Source organism: Pan paniscus, chromosome 5 (genome assembly GCF_029289425.2).
Source record: "Pan paniscus chromosome 5, NHGRI_mPanPan1-v2.0_pri, whole genome shotgun sequence".
NCBI lineage: Eukaryota > Metazoa > Chordata > Mammalia > Primates > Hominidae > Pan > Pan paniscus.
In genome coordinates, this window is record NC_073254.2 from 49,519,397 (window position 1) to 49,546,600 (window position 27,204).

Here is a 27,204-nt window from a genome sequence, read left to right on the forward strand (position 1 = left end):
GAGGATCCCCTGAGCCCAGGAGTTCAAGGTTTCAGTGAGCCATGATTGCGCCACTGCACTCCAGCCTGGGTGACAGAGCGAGACCATGTCTCAAAAAAAAGAAAAGAAAAGAAAAGAAACCTGGGCTTCTGCTGGCCTATGTCAGTTGACTAGTGGGTGACTCCTGGGGCAAGCAGGAAAGAGCAGAGCGGAGAAGCAGCGAGGGTGCTCAACTCTGTTCACTCTGATGCCAAAAGGCCCTTCGGCAAAATTTCACAAATTGTACCACCAAGGGATGCTGATTGGACAGGCCAGCTGGGGCTTCGGATGTTAAGTGATTATGGTGATAATGAAATATATAATATGACTTTATTTCAAAGGATACCCTGGAGTCACCCCACCATTTCAGCCCTTTCCTTCCCCAGCACGCTGCATGGCCGTGGAGAACAGCTTTTCCAGTGCAGACTCTAAAGAAATGGAAACTACACTTTGGTTCATTCACAGATTCATTCAATAGGTTGTCTATTTACCATGTGCCAGGCCCAGCGGGTGACAAGGCAAATAAAATACGCTTGATGCCAACCCTCATTGGTGTCTACAGTGTTAAGCTCTGCATGTGAGTAGAATAGAATGCGGGAGAGGCAACTGGGAGATGGGTAAGGGAGACTTTTCTCTGAATAACATTTTGTATCTTTTGAATTTTGAATCATGTGAATGTATCAAAAAATAAGTGTAAGTAAAAATATTTTTACAACTTTAAAAATAGGTTTTACTGGACTGGAGCACTCAGAGGACAACAGAGCGGAAGTGGAAAGCAAACTAACCTTTTATTGAGCATTTACTGTGAGCTAGACCTTCAGCCAGGTGCTTTATGTACATGATATCTTTTAATCCACACAACCCTGGACAAAGGCAGTATCATCCTCATTTTTATCCATTTTAAATGGAAGCTTGCCAGGTATGGTGGCTCACACCTGTAGTCCCAGCACTTTGGGAGGCCAAGGCAGGAAGATCACTTGAGCCCAGGAGTTTGAAACCAGCCCAGGCAACATAGTGAGACCTTATCTCTACAAAAAAGAAAAAATAGCCAGGTACAGTGGCTCATGCCTATGATCCTAGCACTCTGGGAGGCCAAAGTGCACAGATCACTTGAGTCCAACAGTTTGAGACCAGCCTGGACAACATGATGAAACCCTGCCTTTACAAAAAATAACAAAAAAAATTAGCCAGCTGTGGTGTTGCACGCCTGTAGTCCCAGCTACTAGGGAGGCTGAGGTGGGTGGATCACTTGAGCTCAGGAGGTCAAGGTTTCAGTGAGCCGTGATCACACCACTGCACTCCAGCCTGGGCAACACAGCAAGACCCTGCCTCCAAAAAAAATAAAAATTAAAAAAAATAGCAAGGCATGGTGGCACCTACCTGTCGTCGTCGTCTTAGCTATTCAGGAGTCTTAGCTATTCAGTGGGAGGGTCGCTTGAGTCCAGGAGTTTGAGAGCAGCCTGGACAACATAACAAGACCTCTTCTCTGTTAAAAAAAAAAAAAAAAAAAAAAGAATAATAAAAATAAAAATAAATGGAAGCTTTGGGAGGTCTGGGGAGTTTCCCTTGTATCATGCTGCCCCTGCTGAAGGAGGCAGCACTTGAAACAGACATGGCCAGAGAAAGAGACGGGGGTGGAGGGAGGCGTTTTCTTCAAGGGGCAGAGCCAGCCTGCTCTGACACTATCCTTCCTCCCTGTGCCTCTGGGCTGCTGGGGCCAGTGTTTAGAGACACACCCTCAGTTTGCTGCAGGGGTCAGATTTGTTTCCCTCTGCCTTGCTGAGCTCAGGGAAGGAGCTTGCAGTCTGGTTAACAGGCAGTCAGGTGACAGCCTGAGCCAGCAGTCGATTCTGTGGCTGGAGGAAGATACCTCCCAGAGCCCCCAGCTGCCCGAGGAGAGGTGGCACCTGCTCTGTGCTCTTCTGCTGGGTGTCAGATGCACGGCTTTGTCTGCCAGCTGAAGGCTGGCTGGAGAATTGTTTTTCCAATTGTCTGACCCAGGCTCCTTACTTGCACTTAGAGGAAAAAGCATCCAAGCCCTGGTACAAAAGGTCCTCTTTTCATTCCTTTGGAAAAAGAGCAGTGAATGAGCTCATTATCACTGCAACCCAAAAAGGAGGAGGAGGGGAAGAAGAGAAGGTGGCTGCTCCCCACTGCCTAGTTCTGCCCCTGGCCAGGTTTCCTGGGGAAGGGGGCCTGGATCTGGCCCATAGTGGCCAAGGCCAGATGGCTGGGACAGGTGGTCCATACTGGGGGCAGTGCTGGAGCCATTGGATGCTTTGAAACTAGCTTTCTCTGCTGTGGTCCAGAAGAGGGACAGGTGTCTGTGCCCCATCTCATCTCCTGAATGCAGAGCTCTATCCAGGACTGCTGGACTCCAAGAAGCAAAAGGCCTTCCATTTGGGCCTAAGTGCCTGCCTCACCTTTCCTTCCCAGAGGTTTCTGTATGCAGGCACTCTAGAAATCATCCTCACTCCCCAGAGCTTGTGGTCATACAGTATCAGTTATCTGTTGAATGCTTATGATTTGCCAGGCACTACCCTAGGCACTCAGGGTAGCATGGAACAAAGCCGGCAAAGTCTTCACTCTCATGGAATTGAAATTCTAGCGTGAGCAATGAAATGGCCAGGTCTGGCCTGTGGTTGCAGCCTCTCCCCAGTCTCTGCTGGTCTGGGAGAACTGCTGGGGAGTGACATAGAGATGCCTTGAAAGGGAGGCTCTTCAGTATTTCTAGCAGCTAAGCCCAGACTGTCACCATCTCACTCCCTTCAGAGCAGTACATCGGACCCTGTGGGCTGGGGCCAGAGAAGGCCTCTCTTAGACCTGAGCAGCAGAGTCCTGATACCTTGCAGGCTGGTGCTGGTCCTGGGAAGCATCTGAAAGAGACCTGGAGGTCAGCCCCCCTGGCGCTGTGGTGAGCTGGTAAGGTTTACCCCAAGCCTGACTGCCTCTCCTCTTTGTTCTTTCTTCCATTTCAGATTGAGAAAATCATGAGTTCTATTGGAGAAGGGATTGACTTTTCTCAGGAACGGCAGAAGATCTCAGGTACCGTACTAAGTGGCCATTTTCCCCACAGAAACTGGCAGTCTGGCTCTTTTCTGGCTCAGGCTTTCCTCTAACACAGAAGACAGACATTCAGTGGGTGGGAGAGGTCAGCTTCAGACCACGTCATGCTCCTATAATTCAGTCTCCAATACCTAGACAGCCCCATCTTGCTGTTATTTTTAGAGCCATGACTCCTTTTACATATGGGAGGGGAAAAGGGACAAAATGAATTTTAAGCTGCCTATTGGGAAAAATTTTTAGATCAACAGTCGTAACTTATTCATTATTTTATGGGCTTTCTTAGATGGGCTTAAATCAGAGTGCATCTCAGCGTTGGTCTCTGCAGCTTCCAAGATGGCTCTCAAGAGTCTCATCCGTGACGGTGGCAGAGCACTGGGTTAGACCAGGGGTCTCAGACTCGTAGCATGCATGTGAATTGCCTGGGAGGGTTGACTGTGCTGTTTCCTCTTCCCACAGCAGCTTGTGCCTGACTCAGTTTACTTCATCACTTACCATTCTTACACTGTATCACTGCTACTTTGGTCATTCTTTTCTAAGCCCTAGTAGTGAGGCCAGCTTCTGTTCTCTTTGTTTGAAACAGGGAATGGGGAGGCCATCTGAGCTGTTTTATCTGATGATAGGATTGTGCTGTGTTGCTTTCTCAGGCGAGATGCTCTTAAAGATGCCTCTCAGAGCAGATCTCACACCTCTCCCCCAAGCATCCAAAGATGGTCCGCGCACTGGGGCATCCAGGCTGAAAGCAGCCCAGCTGGGAGCCTGGCCTGTCTTCACCTTCATGGAAATGCCTCTCTGCCCTGAAGGGGTGGAAATTCTTGCTCACTCGGGAGGCTCCATCCAGGATTGACCTGTCAGTCTCAAGTGACACCTCTGGTTCCTCCATGGGCTTCTGTGGCCCTGGGCAGGAAGTCTGATGGGTGGGCTTGAGTGTGCACATCAGGGAGAAAGGAACATCAGAGACCATGGGGCCTGGGGGGGACGGGCTGGGCTCTGGAGCCTCACAGCCCTGGGTTGAAATCTTGGCTCTAGAGACATATGTGTCTTGGCAAGTCACTTAATGTCTCTGCACCCCTCACCCCATATCTGCAACCTTTGGATAATAGTGTCAACCTCACAAGCTTGCTGTGAATATGTAGTAGATTTAAAAAAATTTTTTTTTTTTTGAGACAGAGTCTCACTCTGTCACCCAGGCTGGAGAGCAATGACGCAATCTTGGCTCACTGTAACCTCCGCCTCCTGGGTTCAAGCGTTTCTCCTGCCTCAGCCTCCTGAGTAGCTGGGATTACAGGCATGTAACACCACGCCTGGCTGATTTTTGTATTTTTAGTAGAGATGGGGTTTCACCATGTTGGTCAGGCTGGTCTCGAACTCCTGACCTCGTGATCCGCCTGTGTTGGCCTTCCAAAGTGTTGGGATTACAGGCCACCACACCCGGCCCTGTGTTCCTTTTGTCCATGAAATCATTACTTACTCATATCGAGAAACCTAGAGAACAGAGGCTTCTGCTCGCTGGCCGTGGCTCCCTCCACAGTTTTCAGTCCTGGTTCCCAGAGCCACCATCGCTCCAGCAGCAATGTTTCCCTGGGTGCTAGCAGAGAGGGCTGAGCTGAGCTTGGTCCGTTTTCGTCAGTCTTGGATTATGCTGGAGTCTGCAGAGGTGGCTTTCCTGGCTAAATTTGTGGATCTGTTTTCAGGATCTGTTGCTTACACTCAGTCAAGCCATCTCACACTCTGTTGTAGCTTGCAGGCTTTTCCAAGGGTTGAGTGTTTGCGGGAAGTGGATGTTCAGGACTGAGACAAACACTGTTACCATTTTCAAAGCTGTGCTTTGACCACAGGGATGGGAGGGACAGCAGTCAGTTCCATTGAGGATGCTTTCTGCTTTCTGTGTCCAAGGAGCAGGAGCCAAAATCACTTGCATATGCTTGAGAGCTGTGAGTCAGAAACAGCCATTGCCTCTTGGATTTGATAAGTCGGGAGATGTGGCAGCACCTCGGGACGAGCCCTCCCCTTGGAAGGGTTAATGCTGAGCTCTTCCCGTGACATCTGGTCTCCTGTCTGATCCCACCTACTAGTTTTTTTTTGTTTGTTTTATTGTTGTTGTTGTTGTTGTTTGAGACGGAGTCTCGCTCTTTCGCCCAGGCTGGAGTGCAGTGCGGTGATCTCCACTCACTGCAAGCTCTGCCTCCCGGGTTCACACCATTCTCTTGCCTCAGCCTCCCGAGAAGCTGGGACTACAGGCGCCCGCCACCACGCCCGGCTAATTTTTTGTATTTTTAGTAGAGACAGGGTTTTACCGTGTTAGCCAGGATGGTCTCGATCTCCTGACCTCCTGATCCACCCTCCTCGGCCTCCCAAAGTGCTGGGATTACAGGCGTGAGCCACGATGCCTGGCCCCACCTACCAGTTTTTGTCCCCCGTGAACCCATATGAGTGTTGAGGGGCAGTCTGTCTCTACCCTTGGGTTTTTGGATCCCAGCACACAGTCTTGTTTTAGTACTCATTTTCTTGAACCATCCTCTATAGTCCAGCTTGGGAAAGTCAAGAACAGGCACATGTGGGGGACCACCTAAACAGCGGGTTCATCCACCCGGGCTGCAGAGCCCCAGGCTGCTGTGTCTGCACCACTGCCAGGTGCTGAAGCGTGGAGAGGATGGGCTCAGGCCTGCCCATGAACCCTGTCTGATGGGTCAGGAGGGGGCTTTCCCCAGGATCTCAGGGAGTACCGTCTTCAACTTGGACCAAAATGGAATCACTGTTTATTTTGACTGGTCAGTATCAGGGTTCAGATTGTCCTTGGGTTGGGCGTCAGGATCAGGGAGAAAAGATCTGGGCTCTGGGGTTAGCCTGGGTAGAGGAGGAGCAGGCCCTCCAGCAGGCAGCCCTGCACCAAGTGTGGGATTGCCCAGCACCACTGGTTTTGCAAAGGAGCCCGCACCCCCCAGCCGAAGGGCACGACCACAGCATTGGAGTCTCAGTTCTGTTTTTAGGGCCACAGGCCCCTGGGCTGCCACCACTGGAGCTAGTTAGCTGAATCACCAACAGAAGTGTTTACAGCTAACTCATCCCTGTGCCAACTCCCATTCTCAGGAGTCCAGGAGGGTATGCCTTCCCACTGGCCCAGGCCACTCTGGCTCTGTCAACAAAGGCCTTCTCCGTCAAGCAGAAGGGAACTTGCTTGGCTGTCTTCTGATAAAGCCAGCCATGTTAGGTATTGAGTAGCTGGTCAAGCAGGATCCTTCTGGGGCCTGATGAGAACCCTCTCTTTTCCAGGGCTCATCTACAGCCTATTGGGATACCAGTATCTCCCAGCATATTTAGAGGGTAATGTGTCCAGGGCATATTTAGAAGCCCTGGACTTCTGTCCCTGTACCTGTTTTATCTTTTTGGCCTGTCTCCATCTGTACTTGGGATTTGGCCCTGGTTTCCCCCTTGCCCTTGGCCATCGCTGTCCTCCCCCAGATGTGAGTGGCCTGCTCTGGGGTGGGGCACTTCCCCTGGGCTCTAACAGGCCCCAAGAGAAGTCCGTCTCCAATTTGTTTGGTATACTCACCTAAGGAACATCAAGTGTAACGGCCTTATTTCATTGCCTGTTTTTATAAGAAGCACAGTCATTCGTAAAGTGGCAAGTAGGGGGGTCACTTACCTGTGGGCTATGCCCTTTGGGTCTGGTCATTCCTGTGTCCTCTCCTGGCTGTCCTGGAAACTGTCGAACAAAGCTCTAGGAGCAGTCCCTCTCTATTCTTCCTGACAAGCTGTTTCCAGCCCCTGGAGCTAGAGGTAAAGTTTCATATCTCCGCCCCTCATATGCATTTGTGCAGCCAACATCGGCTATTGGGAAATCTGTCATTTCGCTCTGATGCTAGTGCTGCTGTCTCCTTCTCCCTCAGCAGCCACAGCAGCAGTTGCTTCTGCTCCGATGTGATGTCCGATCCCTGATGTATTTTCCTGAGCTTGGAAGGGGGAGGGTGAGGAGGGGAGGAAGGGGAGGGCCAGACATTACGAGAGTGAGCAAGGACTGTGGAGCCAGCAGCAGGCAGCGTGGAGCCCAGGAGCCTTTAGACAAAGCATTCTGCTGCGGCTCTGTCAGCGCGCACATCCACCGGCAGCAGGCAGGACCACAGCTGCCCGGCTGGGGGATTACAAGCAAGAATGAATCAGCACCCGGGGACACTTGACTTCATGGGCATAGAAGAACCTGCCATGTAGGCTCCTGGAGCAGACTTCCCCATTCAAGGGCAGGGGAGCTCAAGTATCCCCCAGACTCGGCATCTTGGAGCGCTGCGGCAGCGTGCATCCAGAAGGCCGCCGGGTCCCTGACCATCATCTGTTCTGCAGGAGACAGAGGAGAGGGAGTGGAGGCTGGCAGAGTTGGTCACCAGGGTCTTGTAGATAACCAAGGAAGTTGGCATTGTCCTGCCCCAAGGGGCAGAAAGTACCTGGGAACGGCAGAATGACTTTCACCATGTCAGGAGTTCACTGGAGGTGATGTGTTTATAGTTGGTTCTTCCTTTTCCTTCCTTGTACCTCTTTTTCCTCCTTTTCACTTTTTTCCTTCTTTCATCTGTTCTTGCCCACAAGAATCAGAGAAGTAGGTTGGGGTTCAGGCATCCAGCTCAGAACATCCAAGGTCTGCCAGAAAGGGCTGAACTTTTGTCCTCCCTGCACCACCAAAATCCCCATCCTGATCGAGGAGCAAATAGATGTCCTCCCTTCCCTGCTCATCCTTAGAGGAGAACGCCAAGATCCGGAGACCCTGGGACGACTGTGGCTGTCTTTATCACTCAGCCGAAGAGAGAACAGCGCAGGACGTGAATAGACTTAAGCCGCCACAGCTCAGCTGACAGAGGACCACTTCCTTTTTCTCTCTTTTATCTGGTTGGGTTTTGTCTTCTTTACCCAAGAACTGAATTTGCCTGCCTGCTTTCTACCTGAGCAGGCAGGTGAGTCACTGGAACAGCTGTTATCAGAAGAGGAAAATGAATGCCCAGCCCCTGAAAACCAGCCCGGCCCAAGAAGGCAACACTTCAGACGGCGTGCTGGCCCAGGAGACGCCCTGCTCGCCAGCTGCCAGAGTCTAGCTGTGGATCGGGCTCCTGGCCCACTGGCCGCGCAGCCCGGCGGAATGCGATGCTGCCGTCCCAGCAGAGCCACACCTGAGCCCGACCCCCGAGCCCCGGCCCATGTGCCCCACTCAGCCCGTTGCTGCCTTGAGCCTCTGAGCACAAAGGGCCGGTGGCCATGGTTTGCTTATTCCGGGACTGCTGGGGGAAAACAAGTAAAAGTCTCTTTTCTCCCCCTGCCGTGTTCTATGCTGCTTGTGTTGCATGTGCTGGGTCCCGGTGAACAGCCGCCGCTGCTGCTTCCCTCCCGGAGCTCTCGCTGTGTGCCTGTGTCCCTCAGCTGCATGAAGATGTGTGCTCCCTCCTGACTGGTTTATGCTGCAAGGTCGCAGAACTTGCCCCTCGCCACGGCCCCACAGGGGCTCCAGAAGTTGCATGGATGAGAGGAGCGGCGGGGCTTGTGGGCACTTAGGAGCTCCCTCAGCCCCCTCTAGTGCCTGTGGGGACAGACTTTCTGAAATATCTCAGCACGCACGCTGATGAGGAGTTGACCTGGAGACTGTTGGGGGTTGGCTTCCCCCACCCCCGACCTGTGGGCAGAGATCATGCATGTGCAGCCGTGGCCCTGGAGCAGCTCAGACCTGGGGGTGTGAGTGGGCAGCAGCCGCCCGAGGCTGGGCAGTGTGTGGACAGCACCAGGTGGTCCTGTCCTTGGCTGTACACAGAAGAGGAGCTGCGTGTCCGCTGCTCTCTGGTCTCTTGTATATAGTTTGGCTGTTTCATGGTAATGACTATGATGTGGCAATGCCATCTATCTTCCTCTGAGTGCCGCTGCTACCGCCTTAACGGTTTTTCCCTTTTCAAGCGTCTGCCGATTCCTCTCTCGTCAGGTTCGCGGACGCTGGAGCAGAGTGTCGGGGAGTGGCTGGAGTCGATTGGGCTGCAGCAGTATGAGAGCAAGTTGCTTCTGAATGGCTTTGACGATGTCCGCTTCCTGGTAAGTGGCTGCAGGCCTCCTCAATGGCAGGGTGCTGCTCAGTGGAAACAGGCCTCCCTGGCCTCCCCTCTGGCCCCACAGGAGTCTGCAACAGTACGTAGACCCGAATCCCAGGGAAAGCTCACTGAGGTCACTCAGACACCAGGAAGTCAGCCAGGTGGTATGTGCCTTCTTCCCAAACTGTCCCTCTCCCTCTGCCCCAGAAACGGCTCCAGAGGGAGCTCTCTTTGCAGATCTGCTTCCCAAGAAGGAGGGTCCCTGATTCAGCCCTGTGTCCCCTCCCTGGCTGTGTATCCCATCAAGGCTGGGTACGAGGAGTTTTATTTATTTCTCAAAACTTGGTGTCAAGTGAGTTGTCACTGAAGCAAGGAGCCTTGCCTCCAGCAGAAAGACCCCTTCCCTGCCCAGCCAAGGCCCAGTGCCTGGGGTAGAGTCCAGAGTTACACAGCCTTATATACCCGTGGCCTCAGAGATGGCCCAGAGGAAAGGCTGAGTTGATAGCCTGGAGGATTGGTTGCTTCTTTGAGAAGCTCTCTCACAAAACACAAAGGGCCAAAAATAAAAAGAGAAACCAGGGTGTTTCCTCTGGATCCCTGCAGAATAGGGACCCAGTTAGGACCCTGGGCTCAGGATCTGGTGCACACTCTGTCATTTCAGAAAGTAGCTCTGATCAGGGTACCTGTCACTGTCCTTCTCTTGGAAGCCCTTCTAGAGGCATCTGCATGCGCCGGGCCTGCTTCCAGGAGCAGGCATTTGAGCCGAAGTTAGTGATCATGGTCGCTGACACTTCTCACTAGCGCTTACTGTGTGCTTGGCGCCGTTCTTAGTGGTTTGCGTGAATTAGCTCATTGAATCTTCCCAGCAGCCCTGGGATGTGGACTCGTATTAATCTCCATTGCCCAGATGAAGGAAATGAGGTAGGTCCCTTGCTCAGGGTCACACTGTCAGTCATTGGCAGGGTGGAAATGTGTGTCCAGTGCTCTGGATCTGGAGATCAGGCTCCAGCCACTCTGCTGCACAGCCTCTTTCTTCTCTGTGGATACAGGGATGGGGGCGTGGCCACCTATGTGCTTTATGTCACCTTCTAGCCTGAGTCATCTTGGTTTGAGTTAGACCCACCCGCTCCGAGGGGATCTCTCTCACCTGTGCCCGCCTTGCTCCGCTGCCTCAGTTGAGGGCTGGGGTCAGAGTCAGCATGCAGCTCGCACCACCTGCACTCTGTTCTCTAATGGGGGCTTCTGAGGGTTTCTCGCTGATCGGGTTGTGTTTGGTGCCTCCTGAATAGTGGCCTGCCCAGGGAGCTGGCCTGAGGCTTCCAGGAGGGACCCACCTCACCCAGAGCCATCTCCAACTCCAGGGCAAAAGATACTGTGGTGTGCAACAATGCACCCTTCCCAAGCCAGCTTTGGGACAGTTAATTTTCAGCTTTTAGAAATCTTAAGTTTTAAAATAGCAATTTTTTTTCTTTTTAAAAGTTAAACTGAATGTATTTATGGTTCTTATGACCTAACTCCTGACTCACCACGTTCCTCGGGGAAGGATGACAAACTCGGGGTGGAGCAGGGGCTCAGGCAATGCGTGGGGACCCAGGTTGGCCCCTGGCTCGGAGTGTTGAGGGGCCTTCCTTCTCTCAACTTACCCCTTCCTCAGGCTGGCCGTCAGATGGGCAAGTGAGGGTGGTCTTAGGGTGTTCCCTCCCTGTACTTCAAGATGCTAGAGGCTGAGCTGTTGCTTCCCACCTCTCCTTCTGCTGATTTTGGAAAGAACAGGGTTCCTACCCCTCAAATAGCCTGAGACTCCGCAGGACTGGAGCAGAGAGCAGCTGAGCAGGCCTTTGGAGAAGTGTGGCCTTGGGCCAAAGCTTCATGCACAGGGCAGGGCCTCTGTAAGATGCGTCTGTTCCTATGCTGGAAGGACCCTCATTGAGGGCGGCCTGCAGCTCAGTCCTTCCAGGGGCTCTCAGTGCTGGCAGGTGGAGTCTATACAAGAAGGAACGTCGAGCACCCCTCGGTTGAGCCGGGACCTCAGATACCTAGAGTGGCCTGCTGTGCACAGCATCCTGGGTAACCACGTGTGAATGGCCACGTGGGCTGTCAGGCAAATTATGTTTTAGCAGCCTAAAAAAAGAAGGCAACTTGGGAAGGGGAGCGTTTCTGTTATTGAAATATTCCCTCATTGCATGTGGATAACTTACATCGCATTAGCTATGGTGGATCCCATGTGGTTAGGTTTCCAATAGGCTACAATATTTCCCTTGGTTCTGAAATGCCCTGGAGACTCTTCTACAAGATGCAGAAGTAGCTTCCAGGAAGCCAGGCTGGACATGTCTGAGGAGCGTCTGGAAACTGAGGCTGTTTGACAGTCATGGTGTTGCTGTGGGATCTCCCTGTGATAGGGCCCTGCGAGTTGTCATAGGAGAAGTACAGGGCATTTGTGCACATCACACAGCTCCCTCTCAGAGTGGAAGGGACTGTAACGCCATGTGGTCTGATCGCCCTCTCTGCCCGAATCCCTTCCAAGTAGTCTCTGCCATGATGGTTTTTTAGTGACAAGGAATTCACTACCTTGTAAGGAGGTTACCCATTCATTCTTTGCATTGTACTGGCTGATGTAGAGCATTCTTTATATTGAGTCAAAATCTGTTTCCTGTGGCTTCTGTCTCTTGGTCCCAGGTTTACGTTTTGGGACCACACAGAACATGTTTAAGCCCTTCAGAAAACTGAAGACCTCTGCCCCAGCCTCCAGGTGCCATGCCCTCTTATTCTCCTCCTGTGATGTGGTGATTGAGCTGGACAGGCAGGCAACTTGAACTTTATCCACACTGTCTTGCTTACAGACAGAAAGGGCCTTTGATTTAGAGGGGCAGGGCCAGGGCAGTGGGGGCTGCCAGGTGCTCCCTAGGATGGTGGAACTGACACCAGACGCAGGGAGAGAGGGAAATGTGGCTCACACATCTGCCAGCCAGCCAGCCCACGAGCCCACCACACTGCACCTGCATCGTAGCTGGTTCCATTTTCACCACAAATCTTATCCACAGGAAATGGGCTTTCTTAAGAGAAGGGAGGAAATGCATTTAATCAGCACGGAAGGAAGGTAATTGGTGGTTGGCAAATTTGTAGCTCCGGGCGTGCTAGCGCAGGTCTGACGCCCTTCACTCAGCCTGACGCCCTTCACAGAAGTGTTGATTGAATAAACGATGGTGGTCCTGATGCTGGAGTGCTAAGTAGACATTTAAAAAACCACATTTTTGAAGAATTGCTAATGTGGGGAATGTCCCCCTTGTAGTGCTGAGTGAAGAAACTGACACAGAAATTCACAATATGATCTTAATTTCTGAAAAAGAAAACATGTATGCATAGGAGGTGCAAGGGAGTGAGCCAAGATGTTTTCAGTGGCTATCTCAGGAGGACTCCAGGGGGCTTCATTTTCCTCTTTGGAGTGTAATCGTTTTTCTCCGTTTCCCACCATGAATAGATGTGAAATCAGAAAAGCAAATAACGTAGGTGTCTTAAGGAACTTGATGGTCCAGCTGGGAAAACAAAGCACATAAAAGAGCAGCCAGTGTCAAGTGCAGCGGAGGCTGGCAAGCACCGCCAACAGAGGAGGAGGCCTGGATGGCAGAGATGCTGCTGCTGCCCAAGTGGCAGAGCCAAGTCCAACCTTGAACCTCTGGGTTCTGCTGTCTGTCCCAGGGGTTTCGTAGAGATGGTGGGACTTGGAAAGATCACAGAGAGAGGAAAGGCCTGCTGAGAGGGGCCAACCTGTCTCTGGTGAGGGAGGAGGCTGCTGGGGGGCAGTGACGGGCAGGGCCCTGACCAGGCGGGAGAGATGGCTGGGCCTGACCTCAGGGCTCTCGAAAGCCACGTGTGGGAGAGTCCCAAGGTCTCTGAGCCCTGGGCATGGGGGGATGGTCTCTGCTAGTGCCCCACACCAGGCAAAAAGCCCCTTGAGTGAGGCACACCTTAGACATCCAGGGCACAGCTGAGAGCCCACGTGTGGCAGGCAGTCATGGCTCGGGGCAGTGGACAAATGGAAGATGGAAATGAGGCTGGCAGCAGGCTCAGGAAGGGTTAGAAATGGATACTGAGTCGGCCAGGCCGGATGGGAGGCCACCTGCTCCTCCCGTCAATTTCTTTCTCTGCAGGCTCCTGCCACGTGGCAGATAGGCCCCTGCTGTCTTCCTGTGTGTTTCTGAGGTGGTGCCAGCTTGTTCCTACGTGTTGGAGAGAAATGACAGATGAAGAGAGGCCAAAGGCGTAAGCTGGGGCCAAGAGGTTCTTCTCTACTGGCTTCTTTGAAACTTTCCAACCAGGTCCCCAAGCCCCTGAGGCTCCCTTCCTGTTCCTGTCCCCTGGATTTGCTCCTCACTCTCCAGCCCTCTAAACCGGCTTCACGTGAACAGTGGGGCTTGTCATCACCTCCTATGACATCCCTCCTTTTGCCTTCTTCTGCCCCAGGCCCAAGAGGCCACTGCCAGCCTAAGCGAGCTGCCACTGGGCACCATTATCAGAATGGTCATGGCCAAGAGGCCCTCTCCCCAGCCCCCACCTCCACCCCCGTCCCATCTCCCTGCACAGCACTCCATGAGCTGACTGCTGTCTTGGAGTTTTCTGCCCAGTTGAAGCAGAGCCTTAAACAGGAGGATCAGTGGAGCTGAGGCTTGGAAAGGAAAGGAATCCTCTTAGACAAGTGTGGATCCAGCCTCCTGGACTAGCTAAATTCTGTAGTCACTTAAGAATGTAATTCCTCGGTATCCCAGGAGGAAGAATGTAATTCCTTGCTATCCAAGGAGGAAGAATGTAATTCCTCGCTATCCCAGGAGTTGATGCTGCACCAGGGCCTCACCATCTCTGCCAGACCCTCACCATCTCTGCCAGACCCTCCCTTGGTCTCGGGAGCCTGACCAAGGGCAGCCCTTTTAGCAAGTGAGACAAGGGGCAGGCTCACTTGGGGCCTATTTCCAGCGAGTGCACCTCTTGCCCCGCCTCCCTTTCACTGCCTGACTGCAGCGCAGGCATTCCAGGTGACCAGCTGGAATCACTCAGGAGCCCTCCTCTGACTGCCCCAGGTACTGCTCTGGCCTTCTCCAGTCCCCTTTACAGTAGAAGGAACTCTGGGAACATTCTGAATGCCTGTTTTCATGCCTGCTAATTTGACCAACTGCTCTTTAAAGTGGAGTTGGACTGGCTGACAGATCCTCTTCCATCGCTCCTGATTGCTGGCCTCATTGTGAGCAGCAGCAGAGGCGTCTTTCCTGGCACCTCGAATGTCTAGGTACTCACTCAGCCAAACCCCGCATTGCGGGCTCTCAGTACGGTAATGTGCCCACTGTCGCCCCTCAGGTGGCATGGAGCTGGGACTGGAAGCCACGTCCCTGGACCTGGAGTGGTGCTCCCACCTCCCAATCTTCCCTTCCCAGGAAGATGCAGCCCCTGGGGCTCATGCTCATGTGCCCTCACAAGGTTGGAACCTGGCACTGGGGCCCGTCAGGCTGGGTGAGTGCATCACCCCTGGGCTGGTCCAGGTCAGACATCCACCCACTGCATGTTGAGAGCCATTCAACCAAAGGCTGAGAAAGGAGCTGGCAAGGAATGAGATGCAGATCGGCTCTGTGCACTGGCTCAGGCCCCCCAAGTTCTTCTGGGCCTGTGCAGCCACCACCACTGCCTGGCCCGTTGCTTCTACCCGCCTCCTCCCCACCCTGCTCTCTATGAAGCTCCGGGTTAGTTAAGTAAACTGGATGGGGGAAGCTCAGGAGAACTCAAGAGTCTACTTAGTGGCAAAGGGAACTGGACCAGGAGTCAGGAGAGCTGGGTTCCCCTCCAGGTCCCCGCCCTGTGTGACTTTCGGCAGGTTACCCTTCCTCCCTGTTCGTTGTCTGTCACGCGGGCCTTCATTTGACCTACTTACTTCATGAGGCATAAACTCCGAAGAGGACACAGTGTTATGTGTGGTGACATCGTGTCAGAGAGCAAAACCGCATGTAAGGACGCAAGGTGGGAAGGTGGTGTTTTTCTGAAAAAGGCAGTGGGCAGCAGTCTTTCTCTGCAGGCCGCAGAGGTTGGTTTTGTCTCAGTCTTGTCCTTAGATCCATGAGTTAAAGCTGCTTTGGGTGGTCTTGGGACCAAGCCTCTGACTCCAGACTCACTTGGTCCCAGCAGATCTACACGGCTGATTTGGGGGTGACTGTGGCACCTTGACCTCAGCCAAGACCTCAAAGAGGAAGGTGTTTCAGGATGGCAGGCAGGAGATGAGTGGGAATGCTGCCATGTCTGCCCACAGAGAGAATGGGGGCACCAAGGACCTGCTTGGGAGAACAGGGGTCAGAGTGGGGGGGTGCTTTCATGAAACTGGGAAGAGTTTCCCAAACCCATGTGCTGTCATATCCATCCTTGAGAGCCCTTCCCATGACATGACAGATAACAAGGGCCTCAGAAGTCACCTGCAGAGGCCTTAGGAACTGGTAACACTTGACTCTTCCTGGTGGCTGTCGCCACTGAGTTTTATCCCTTGAGGTGAGGCCAGGGGTGGCTGGGGTATGGGATAGGAAAGCAGAGAGCTGTGGGTGGGTCAGGCCAAGTGGTTCCTGCTCCTTCTGACAGCTGTTAGTTGAGGGTAGGATGTCAATGTGGGGCTACTTTGGGAAATTCTGTTGCAGAGTCCTGGCAGAGCAGATGAACAAAACAGCCACTGAGCGCCTGATTCCTGCCCTCAGGCTGATGCTGGGTAGCAAACCCTGTGAGGCAGGTGGTTCCACTCTTGTTCAGCAGGCCCTGCTTTCTTAAGAACCTTGAGCAGCTGAACCGGGATTGGAACCCCTTTCTACCACAGCTGCCTTGCATAGTAGCTGGTACTGGGAAAGCCCTCGCCCCAGGTGGGTGACTGCACGCAGGCCTCAGGGAGCATGGCTTCTATTTCCCATCATTATTAAGAATTGGGGCCATAGTGGTGAGTATTAGAGAGCCCTGTCCCCTCCTCTTTGCTTTCTGTCCCCTCTCCCGATGGTTCTTCCTGCCCCCACCCCCGGGCCAGCCCCACAGCAGATGCCCTGGGACTGGGAGGAAACATGTGCTCCCCCTCCTCTCCGGGCCCATGCACCATGGCCATTATAGCCCCTGCCTCAGAAGTTGGTCCTGGCTGAGACCAGAAACCTGTTGTGTGTTTAGTCACCTGCACCCCAGACGAACATGCTGAGTAACATGTTCTGGGGACTGCATAAACCACCTGTAGTAGCAGCCGGCCAGCATTAGCAAAGGCCGGAGAAGCCCGAGTGCCCAGTGGCAGGGTGAGTGACGGGCGTGCTTGAGTTGGTGCCGTCGCCACAGGTGTTGATAAATACAGTGAAATGTCATGGGGGATATTCACATGCAGTAGATGGGCATGTGAAAAGAGGCAGGTTAAAGAAACAGGTGGCAAGTGGTGGGGAAAAAAAAGAAAAACTGTCTGCATTCAGCCTATAATCCCAATTTTGCTAAAGGTTTTTTCCTAATATATAGCTCAGAAAAATACACCAAAATGGTAGAAGTGATCCCAATCTTCCTTTTTTAAGAAAATTAATTAACTTAGGAAGATACACCGGACAGTGGCCTTATGTTTCCCCCTGAGGTGATAGACTTATGGGTAGCTTTTACATTTTTCTTTGTACTTCATTTTCATTTTTTTTTTTTTTTTTTTTTTTTTTTGAGACGGAGTTTCGCCCTTTCCCCCAGGCTGGAGTGCAGTGGCGAAATTTCGGCTCACTGCAGCCTCTGCTCCGCTCCCAGTTCAAGCGATTTCTCCTGCCTCAGCCTCCTGTGTAGCTGGAATTACTGGCGGGCACCACCACACCCAGCTAATTTTTGTATTTTTAGTAGAGATGTAGTTTCACCGTGTTGGCCAGGCTGGTCTTGAACTCCTGACCTCAGGTGATCCACTCGCCTTAGCCTCCCAAAGTGCTAGGATTACAGGCGTGAGCCACCGCACCTGGCCTATTTTCAAATTTTTCTACTAATAAACTTGTATTATTCAAGAAACTCAAAAGAATCTTTTAGTGTAGGGAAGAGGTCGAGGGCCAGGAGAAATCCATCACGTTCTTAGAGACAGCGTCAGTGTCACAGTGTCACGGTGAACCAGCCTGTGCCTGGGGAAGCTCTGGGGTGGGGAGGAGCAGGCAGGGAAGAGGGCAGGGCCAGCCATGCCTCCCACATCTGCCCGGGGTTTGTTGCTAAGCTTTGGCAGCTCCTCTCCCAGAATAGGCAGGCCCCAAAACTCAATCCAGCAAGGGTGTGGCTTTGTCCCCGCACTCAGCTCTTCCTACCCTCCCTACTCTTGGTTAGCGGAATCTGCCCTTGTGGCCGTAATTTGCAATTTCTCGTGTGTCCAGGTTCTCCCCGCCACATACCCCCTCTCCCCTCTTGGGAGGGTCCCTTCCCACAGTGCCCTGATCCCTGAGTCTGAGAAAGGGAATGGGTGGTGAAGGGGAGAGGCTGGAGGGCTGCAGGGAGAAGCACCTTGTAAGTCCAGGATCATAGCTCTGTCTCGTTTCTTCTCTTGCAAGAGAGGAGAGTTCAGCCTTGAGTTTCCTGTGACTGATGGGGCAGTCAGGGGAACTGGCAAAGTGACCGTCTGAGAAGAGACAGGCAAACCGAACATGGAAAGGAGGCTGCGGGCCGAGTGTAAAGTCTGGAGCTAGAGTCCAGGCTGGCGCAGCTCTGGCCCCAAGAATCAGAATCTAGTGGCCTTGGTTTGGGTGAACGTCCAATGCAAGAGAGGGCTGACGTCCGGCCATTGGTGGGCCCAGGACTGCCCCTCCACACCATGGCCCATGGATTTCATCACAAGACTCAAGCCTTCCTTCCCTGGGCTCTCCAGGACAGAGTGGGGCAGGTGATAGGGTGGTCCCAGGCCTTTCCCACTGGTTCAAGGTCGGTAAGCCCTGGGCCCTCTGCCTTTTCCCAGGCTCCCTCTGGAGACCCAAGAGTGGGAAGAGTGACATCCCCCACACACTAGGCTTTCTGATTGTGGTTATGAATGAAGCCTGCTTTCCCAAACTGCTTTTTATCTGCTGGACCCCCCTCCTGCAGTCCCCCAACCCCCACCATTGTCCCTTGTCCCTGCCCCATCCACAGGCCTCAGCATGTGGGCTCTGGGTCAGGCTCCCAGCTCCAGCCACAGTCTGCTTGGTGACTTTAGCAAAGTAACTTAGGTCTCTTGGTTTCCTCCTCCGTCAAATGGGGCTTTCACCCCTGTCTACAGTGGAGCTATTTAGAGGATTAAATGAGATTAGTGCAAGGCACTTAGCTAGTGCCTAGAACACAGAGGGCTGACAATAATTTTTTTTCTTTTAAGATAGGGTCTCTCTCTGTTGCCCAGGCTGGAGTGCAGTGGCGCAGTCACAGCTCACTGCAGCCCTGACCCCCCAGGCTCAAGTGATCCTCCCATCTAAGTCTCCCAAATAGCTGGAACTACAGGTACACACCACCCTACCTGGCTAATTTTTTTTTTTTTTTAAGAGACTGGGTGTCAGTCCGGGTGTGGTGGCTTATGCCTGTAATCCCAGCACTTTGGGAGGCCGAGGCGGGTGGATCACTTGAGGTCAGGAGTTCAAGACCAGCCTGACCAACAATGGCGAAACCCCGTCTCTGCTAAAAATAGAAAATTAGCCGGGTTTGGTGGCGCATGCCTGTAATCCCAGCTACTTGGGAGGCTGAGGCAGGAGAATCGCTTGAACCTGGGAGGTGGAAGTTGCGGTGAGCCAAGATTGTGCCATTGCACTCCAGCCTGGGTGACAGAGCAAGACTCTGTCAAAAAAAAAAAAAAAAAAAAGAGACTGGGTGTCTCACAATGTTGCTCAGGCTGGTCTCAAACTCCTGGGCCCAGGAGGCAGTCCTCCCACCTCGGCCTCCCAAAGGGTTGGGATTATAGGCATTGAACCATTGCACCTGGCCCTACAGGGGCATCAATAGTTGTCACCTGTGTTTAGACTATGACTGGTATTGGTGGCAGTGTCGTCATTTTCAGCTCTTGCAGTCTGGTGCCTCTCTGCTGGGTCTTCCACCAACTCTTTCCCAGCTTAACCCCCATCTTCCTAGAAAGTCTCCTTGCCCATCTCACCCCTTCCCTTTCCAGGTCTTTTTCCGATCCTGAAGAGACTAGCTGAGAGTCTAGCACCTCTCAAAGGTCTGAATAGAAAACATTTGCCATCTATTGCCTCTAAGGGTGAATCACCTAGGAGACCTAATCTACATAATAGGAACCTTGGTCCCCACAAGCCTTTATCTTTTTTTTTTTTTTTTTTTTTTTGAGACAGAGTCTCACTCTGTTGCCCAGGCTGGAGTACAGTGGTACAACCTCGGCTCACTGCAAGCTCTGCCTCCCAGGTTCATGCCATTCTTCTGCCTCAGCCGCCCGAGTAGCTGGGACTACAGGTGTCCGCCACCACGCTAATTTTTTGTATTTTTACTAGAGATGGTTTTTCACCGTGTTAGCCTGGATGGTCTCAATCTCCTGACCTCGTGATCTGCCTGCCTCGGCCTCCCAAAGTGCTGGGATTACAGGCGTGAGCCACCGTGCACAGCCCACAAGCCTTTATCTTAACCCAGACACCCCTTTCTTTTTTCTGTGTGTGTGTGTGCGTGTGTGTGTGTGTGTGTGTGTGTGTGCGCGCGCGCCAAAGATTTCTTCATTTCTTGCATTTGAAGGACTCTTCGATGACATCCTTGGCCTGAGACTCCTTGCCATAGTCCTTAACTACTACACAACTGCAACCAACCACTTTCCAGGGTTTCCCCTCTCTGTCTATTTTACAGAGGCCTGCCCATTCCCCTAGTTTCTTGTTGTCATCAACCTTACTTAAGTTGATTTGCCAGACACCCCTTTCTATTGACTCCAGGCCTTTAGATAAACTCTTTCAACTAGTTGCCAATCAGAAAATCTTTGAATCCACTTGTGACCTGTAAGGCCACCACCCCCAAACTTCAGCTTTGAGTTGTCCCTCCTTTCCAGACTGAACCAGTGCATACCTCACATATATCGCTTGATGTCTTGTGTCTCCCTAAAATGTATGAAATCAAAGGGAAGGGAATCCTCTACAGAATGTAAATTTCCCCCACAAGAGGCAGCTTTGCAGGGCCATTTCAAAATATGCTAAAGAAATATATTTGGGGGTAAAATACTTTGTTTCGGGGCTGCTGTCTGTCATGCGATGCCATACTGGAGTCAGGTTGGCACTCAGTGTCTTGTTGCTACAGAGTCCGCTCGGTCAGTCTTAGGATCTCTGCTTTAATGATAATGTGGGACTGTTGTGCCTGAATTCCACAGGGAGGAGGGTGTAATGAGGCAGGTCCAATGCCCCTACCCATCATGGCCTGAACCAGTTTTTCAGGTTTCTGTGGGATCCCCTTGGCCTAGAGGAGGGGTCCATTCAGTTTCCTGGGGGGCTGATGGTTTTATTTTTGGTTCATACCGCTGAGGTACCAGATGCTGTCTGGCAGAGCCACACCCCCTGAGCTGGCCACACGCTCCCAGTCAGAACTTCTCTGCGGTTTGGATGTGTCAGGGTCCTGTTTCCAGAAGATCCGTTAAAGTCAAAGCAAACTCCTACCTACCCCGGCCTCGTGGAGCCTTCCTGCGGTCCTGCCATTTGCCCCATCCTGTAGACAGGGCTGCAGGAAGCAGCCCAGCCAGCAACCAGTGTGGAGGGAGAGGGAGTCCAAGGCCCAGGCCGGCCCCTCCCCATCTGGGGCTGCCCTGCAACCCTCAGTGGTAACTTAGGACAGCTCCTATTTCCCCTTTGGCTGAAAGGGTCTACACCAGTGTGTCACCACTCCCAAACAGTCCCCTTCCTGGGCCTTTGCCACTTTGTTGAATGAAGACCTCACCTGCAGTTAAGCAAAATATTAACATGTGAGTTGCCTTTCAAGATGCAAAAGGATATTTTCCTTCTAAAATCACATGGGCAGGAAGGCTCTGAAGATGTTAGAGCCCCAGTGGACTGGAGAAAGCCAGGAAGAAAGCAGTGTGGGTCCTGCAGTAGCCCCTGCCGCTTCTCCTGCCTCCTGCTCTCCCAGGACGCCCGGGGCCGACCCGGGCCGACCCTTGCCATGCTCCTTCCGTTCGCCTGGGCCTCCATGCTTTCAGCTACCTTCTGCATCTTCAGGTGGAGCCCAGTGACAGATACTCGCAGGAAGGAGAAAGCATTCAAATGGCTTAGGTTGATGGAAAGTGACACTGATTACAGCCACCATGGTAGACGCATCACGTGTACCTTACCAAGGAAGGGCACCCAGCCACGATCATGGGCGACTCTACAAACCCAGCCCCTTACTGAACTCCAATAGGCCAGGCTGGCTTCTTCCAGAGTCAGGCTGGCCCTTGGCACAGTGCCCGTGCTGTGTATCCAGAGGCCTGGGCCCACATCCTGACCCTGTTTCTCCCTTATTGGAGGCCCTGGCATTTCCGAACCCACTCACCTCTAAGAATTGGATTCCGTACAGTTAAAGGAACAGTGTCCCTTCCCCGAGAGGTGGAGAAGAGGTGGCCAGGAGGGAGGGGGTCCTGGGAGGAGCATTTATGCACGATGCTGAGAGATGGGATTCTACGGAGGGAGGCAGCATTGGCTCTCAGCTCAGCAGGGGCTGTGCCCCAGCCCAGGATGGGTGTCCTGCTCCTGCTGTCTGGCAGGCGTCTGCCCGCACCCCCACACTTTGCTTTTGTCTTCAGTACACCCTGCCTGCCCCAGCAGGAAGAGCCGAGGAAGACGACTGGGGTTGGTCAGATGGGGCCTGAGCAGTCCCTTTGCCATGCTCTAGTACCATGGCCTTGGATAAGTCCAGTCTGCTCTCCAAGCCTTAGTTTCTTTCTGTGTAATGTGAGCAGCTCCTATCTGAAAGGTTTATTGGGAGGATTTTTGCAGGTCATGGGTGTGAAGCCCCTAGCACAGTGCTGGACTGTGGTCAGGACTCAGTATCACTGGCCCGCATCTTCACTGTGAGCCCAGGACAGGCCACACGTCACACGTCACCTCCCACAAAGCCCGGCAGAGGGTGCCCAGGGAACTCTTGTTATGCCCAGAGCTCAGTGACCCAGGGGAGCACTTCTTGCTGTCCCCTTCCCTTGAGTTCTCCAAAGCAGGCCATGGCCATGATCACAGGCTGAGGAGCCAGGCCGCCAGGGGCCATCCTGGCTCTGCCTCTTCCATGGGAGCACTTTTTCCTCTGCAAAGCGGGGAGCAGTCGGACACCTGCCAGCGATGTGAAGTCTGAGCGAGTCAGGACAGGGGGAGGCCCAGATCCCAGGTGAAGATCAGTGCTCTGTCCCGCCTTGGTTGCTGGGAGCCCTCCTGTCCCCTCTTCCTCAGGGACTGGACCCAAACCAGGCCAGGCCGGAAGACTAGTTGTGTGTTTCAGATGTCACTTGGAGTTGTGAAGCTTTTATCAAAGCTGAGACAATCCCTGTTAACTAAAATCCCTAGGACACTGAACTGTTGTCCTTTATTCACTTCCTAATTATAGAACTGTCCTGCCATGTAGTAAGTACTCAGTAAATGTTAGCATGGTAGCAGATAAAGTAGAAAATCTCTTTTCCCCCATGACCCTCCTCGTGAAGAGGTTTCTAAAAGCCAGTGGTCCCTTCTCCCTGAGTAAAGAGGGTGTGGTAACTTCCAGAAACGTTTCTTGCCCTTTGAGGATATGTGGCACTGAGTAGTCACCACACAAGCTCATCCCCCGGTGCGGAGATATGGCTACTTCAGGAATCGGGAGGACCCCGCGCTGCGCCCGGAATGTGCTCTGGCAATGGTTTGCCTTTCTTTTCTGTCATTTCCTTTATTTTTGTGTGTTTCCATTCATCTCTTGTTCCTCAAAGCTGCACACAGCCCGCCCTTCTGCTGGCCAAGGTCTGGTTAGCAAAGGGCCTGTCTCCGGCGGATCTGGCTTTCCTCGCTGTCAGCCTTCAGGTGCCCTGAAAGCTGGCGAAGGTTTCTGAGTCAATGCTGGGGTTGAGTGGGAGTTTAGAACATCACTGCGGTGCCGCAGTCACTCTTGGACGTCCACGTCCTCTTGGAGGTTTGAGGCAGGCTCAGCTCAGCCGTTCGCTTTGGTATCCTCATAATCAGGTAGAAAGTCTGGGCCGGGGCCAGGCGCAGTGGTGCACACCTGTAATCCCAGCACTTTTGGGAGGTCGAAGCAGGAAGATTACTTGAGCTTAGGGGTTCAAGACCAGCTTGGGCAACATAGTGAGACCCCATCTCTACAAAAAAAAAAAAAATAGCCAGGCATGGTGGTACATGCCTATGGTACCAGCTACTTAGGAGGCTGAGGCAGGAGGATCACTTGAGCCCAGGAGGTCAAGGTTGCAGTGAGCCATCATCACACCACTGCACTCCACTTTTAAAAAAAAAGTCTGGGAAGGCGGCTGCCTCTCTCTGCCTTTCTGCAACAGCAGACGTTAGATTTGGTCCCCGAGCCACTGTAGGAGCTCTGTGGTGACTCTCAGATTTGGGGGTGACTTGGCTGGCCTCAGACCTGGAGTGGTGCCCAGGCCTCGCTTGTGCCCAGCAAGGGGTGTGTTCTGCAGGTGGAGCAGAGTAGTGGGCTTCCAGCCTGGCTTTGGGGCTCTCTTCACCTGGGATCTCTGAAGCTTAAGTCTGGCAGTGTCCTCTGTGGGACAACGTTTATGTCACCATGCACAGGCTCTGGGGAGACTCCCGTGGCCAGCAGTCACCACACGGGGCGGGGGCCAAGCAAGTCATGGTCTGCATGAGCTGGCCCAAGTCACTTAGCTTTTCCAAGTGTAAAGTAATGCCCACCACAACAGAGTAAAAGTCCAGAAAGAGGCCCAGAAATACACAGGAATTTCAGACACCATAGAGGCCATTCCAGATTGGGGGGAAAAGATAGCTCATCAAGAAATGGACAGCTTGCTGCCAGGGCAAAAATAAGGTTGGATCTTGACTCTTACACCTTACAGCAAAATAATTTCCAGATGGATTAAAGATTTAGCTATAAAAAAGGAAACAAATTACAGGAAAAAATATAGAAGAATATAAAACACAATCTTGGAAAGGCAAGATCTTTTTAAGCCTGACATAACTGAGAAGCTCTACAAGAAAAGTTGGGTACACTTAGTTACAAAAAATAGATTTCTACATGAGCAAAGCCAGCATAAAAGCCAAAAGATAAATAGCAAACTGGAAAACAAATATCTAACTCATTTCATAGATAAAAGGTTAATTTTCTTTTTTTTTTTTTTTTTTTTGAGATGGAGTCTCGTTCTGTCACCCAGGCTGGAGTGCAGTGGCGCGATCTCAGCTCACTGTAACCTCCGCCTCCTGGGTTCAAGCGATTCTCCTGCCTCAGCCTCCCGAGTAGCTGGGATTACAGGCGTCTGCCACCACACCTGGATAATTTTTGTATATTTAGTAGAGACGGGGTTTCACCGTGTTGGTCAGGCTGGTCTCGAACTCCTGACCTCATGATCTGCCCACTTCGATCTCCCAAAGTGCTGGGATTACAGGCCGAGCCACCACACCTGGCCAAAAGGTTAATTTGCTTTATTTTTTGTTGTACGTACACACACATACACACACACTTGTGCACACACATATATTGTTGTTTTTGTTTGGAAACAGGCTGGAGTGCAGTGGTGCAATCATGGCTCTCTGTAGCCTTAATCTCCCAGGCTCAAGTGTCCCTTCCACCCAGCTTCCCAAGTAGCTGAGACCACAGCTGCGCACCACCATTCCTGGCTAATTTTTTTATTTTTGTAAAAACAGAGTCTCACTGCGTTGCCCAAGCTGGCCTCAAACTCCTGGGCTCAAGTGATCCTCCCACCTCACCTTGGCCTCCAAAAGTGTTGGGATTACAAGCGTGAGCCATTGCACCTGGCCAATTTTCTTATTATGTAAAGAACTCCTACATAGCTACGCAGAAAAGACCGACAACTTCATAGAAAAACTCTGAGGCTGTCCGGGCGCAGTGGCTCACACCTGTAATCCCAGCACTTTGGGAGGCCGAGGTGGGCGGATCACGAGGTCAGGAGATCGAGACCATCCTGGCTAACACGGTGAAACCCAGTCTTTACTAAAAATACAAAAAATTAGCCGGGCGTGGTGGCATCCCAGCTACTTGGGAGGCTGAGGCAGGAGAATGGCGTCAACCCAGGAGGCAGAGCTTGCAGTGAGCTGAGATCATGCCACTGCACTCCAGCCTGAGCGACAGAGCGAGACTCTGTCTCAAAAAAAGAAAAACTCTGAGGCTATAAGCCAGTTAACTCAAGGAGCTCTGGGTGTCCCCAAGTGTGCGGCACCGGGGCCATGTGGACAGCAGCATTGGGGCTGAATCTGGCTCCAAATGCACTTACCATGTGACCTTGGCAAGTCACCAGGGCTTTATGGGCCTCAGCTTCCTCAGTTGTAGGGTGGGAATAACAACAGTCCCAATTTTGTTTTGTTTGGTTTTGTTTTGTTTTTGAGGTGGAATCTTACCCTGTCGCCCAGGCTAGAGTGCAGTGGCGTGATCTCGGCTCACTGTAACCTCTGCCTCCCAGGTTCAAATGATTCTCCTGCCTCAGCCTCCCGAGTAGCTGGGATTACAGGCGCCTGCCGCCACGCCCGGCTAATTTTTTGTATTTTTAGTAGAGACAGGTTTCACAATGCTGGCCAGGCTGATCTCGAACTCCTGACCTCAGGTGATCCACCTGCCTCGGCCTCCCAAAGTGCTGGGATTACAGGGGTGAGCCACCGTGCCTGGCCACAATAGTCCCTATTACTAAATGGCTTGGGCAGGTCCAGCGTGGAGTAGGGAGGGAGTGCTTTGGAAATGCTAGATAGATAAAACGTGGAAAGATGCTCATCCTCACCTCTGGATGAGATGATCCTACTCCGATAAGAAATGTGCAAATTGAAACTGCAGGGAGACTCTTTCCCTGCTGTGTTGCTGATGGTGTGGGGGACCTAGCACTGGCGTCACTAAGAAGAGCAGAAAGAGCTGTCAGTGTTAAGGCACGCACCCTTCAAGTAAGCAGAAACCCTTCCTCATAACAGGCCTGGACATGACACTCACGGGGAGGGTGTTCATGCAGCACTGTGTGCAGTAGCTGAAGTTGAAGCAAATGTCCTTCAACAGGGAACTGGCTGAATAAATTATAGCATATTCCTAACCTAGATGCTGCTGCAGCTTGTCCAAAGGAGGTGGGCCCACATGCGCTGCTGCGGAACAATCTCCTGTGTATATTCCGTGATAAGAACAAGGCACCGAGCGTGTGCGAGAATGGCATTTGTGTGAAAATGCAGTGTGCAGGCACAGGCCTGTCTGTGCCCAGCTGGGCTCTGGGGACGTCCAGGAAGTGGCAGCAGCTGCAACTGCGAGGGCCTCCATGGCTGAGGGATGGGCAGGACCTGTGAATTTTGCATCATAGGCCACACTGTGTATTTTAAAATTAAATCTGCTCACACTATCTTGTGACTTCTGTAATTAGAGACGTCCTCGCAGGGGCCAGGAGCATGAAGGAGAGAGTCAGGCTGCCCAGGGTCCCCTCTTAGCTCCACCACTAGATGTGTGATGTCAAGAAATTTCTGACCTCTGCGTGCCTCAGTTTCCTCATCTGTTAGATTAACGGGATTAACAGAGACCCTAACATGCAGGTTGTGAGCATGAAGTGGGATGCGCCAGGTGAAAGCTCTCGGCCCTGTCATATAGTAAGAAAGGAGCAGGAGCACCAGCCTCCGTCCCCACATCCTTGCATCGTGCTTAGCGCTGCAGGTGGGCGCTCCGTGTGCCTCTCCACCCTCAGCTGCTCCGTTGAGGCCAGTGGAGGTCTCAGAAAACAGCACGGACTGGGCTCAGCTCTGACCCACCCTTCTCCCTGGGACAAGGACGCCCTTTTCTGACAGTCTCCCCCTTGGAGGCTTCTCTCCTTGGGGTGAGGCTGGGTCCTCGGGTACCCAAGTCTGTCACCAGCCACCCGCCTGAGGTGGTTGTTACAACCTTAGAATTATAAAATCCTGTCTAAGAGGAACCTTAGGATGAGTCCACTAGTTCTTTATCTTGGATGCATGGAACCTGCTCCCCAGAAAAATGCACACAC

General features: G+C 52.5%; 1 protein-coding gene across 13 annotated transcripts in view; it reads left to right on the forward strand.

Annotated features, from left to right (window-relative positions):
- Positions 1–27,204, forward strand: part of ANKS1A (ankyrin repeat and sterile alpha motif domain containing 1A) — a 203,354-nt gene that overhangs the window by 163,003 nt on the left and 13,147 nt on the right. For all 13 annotated transcript variants that reach the window (XM_034961904.4, XM_034961898.3, XM_034961901.3 and 10 more), the window contains 2 exons: positions 2,997–3,063; positions 9,035–9,141. In XM_034961904.4, the coding sequence (XP_034817795.3) occupies positions 2,997–3,063; positions 9,035–9,141 (174 nt within the window). The remainder of the gene's footprint in view (positions 1–2,996; positions 3,064–9,034; positions 9,142–27,204) is intronic.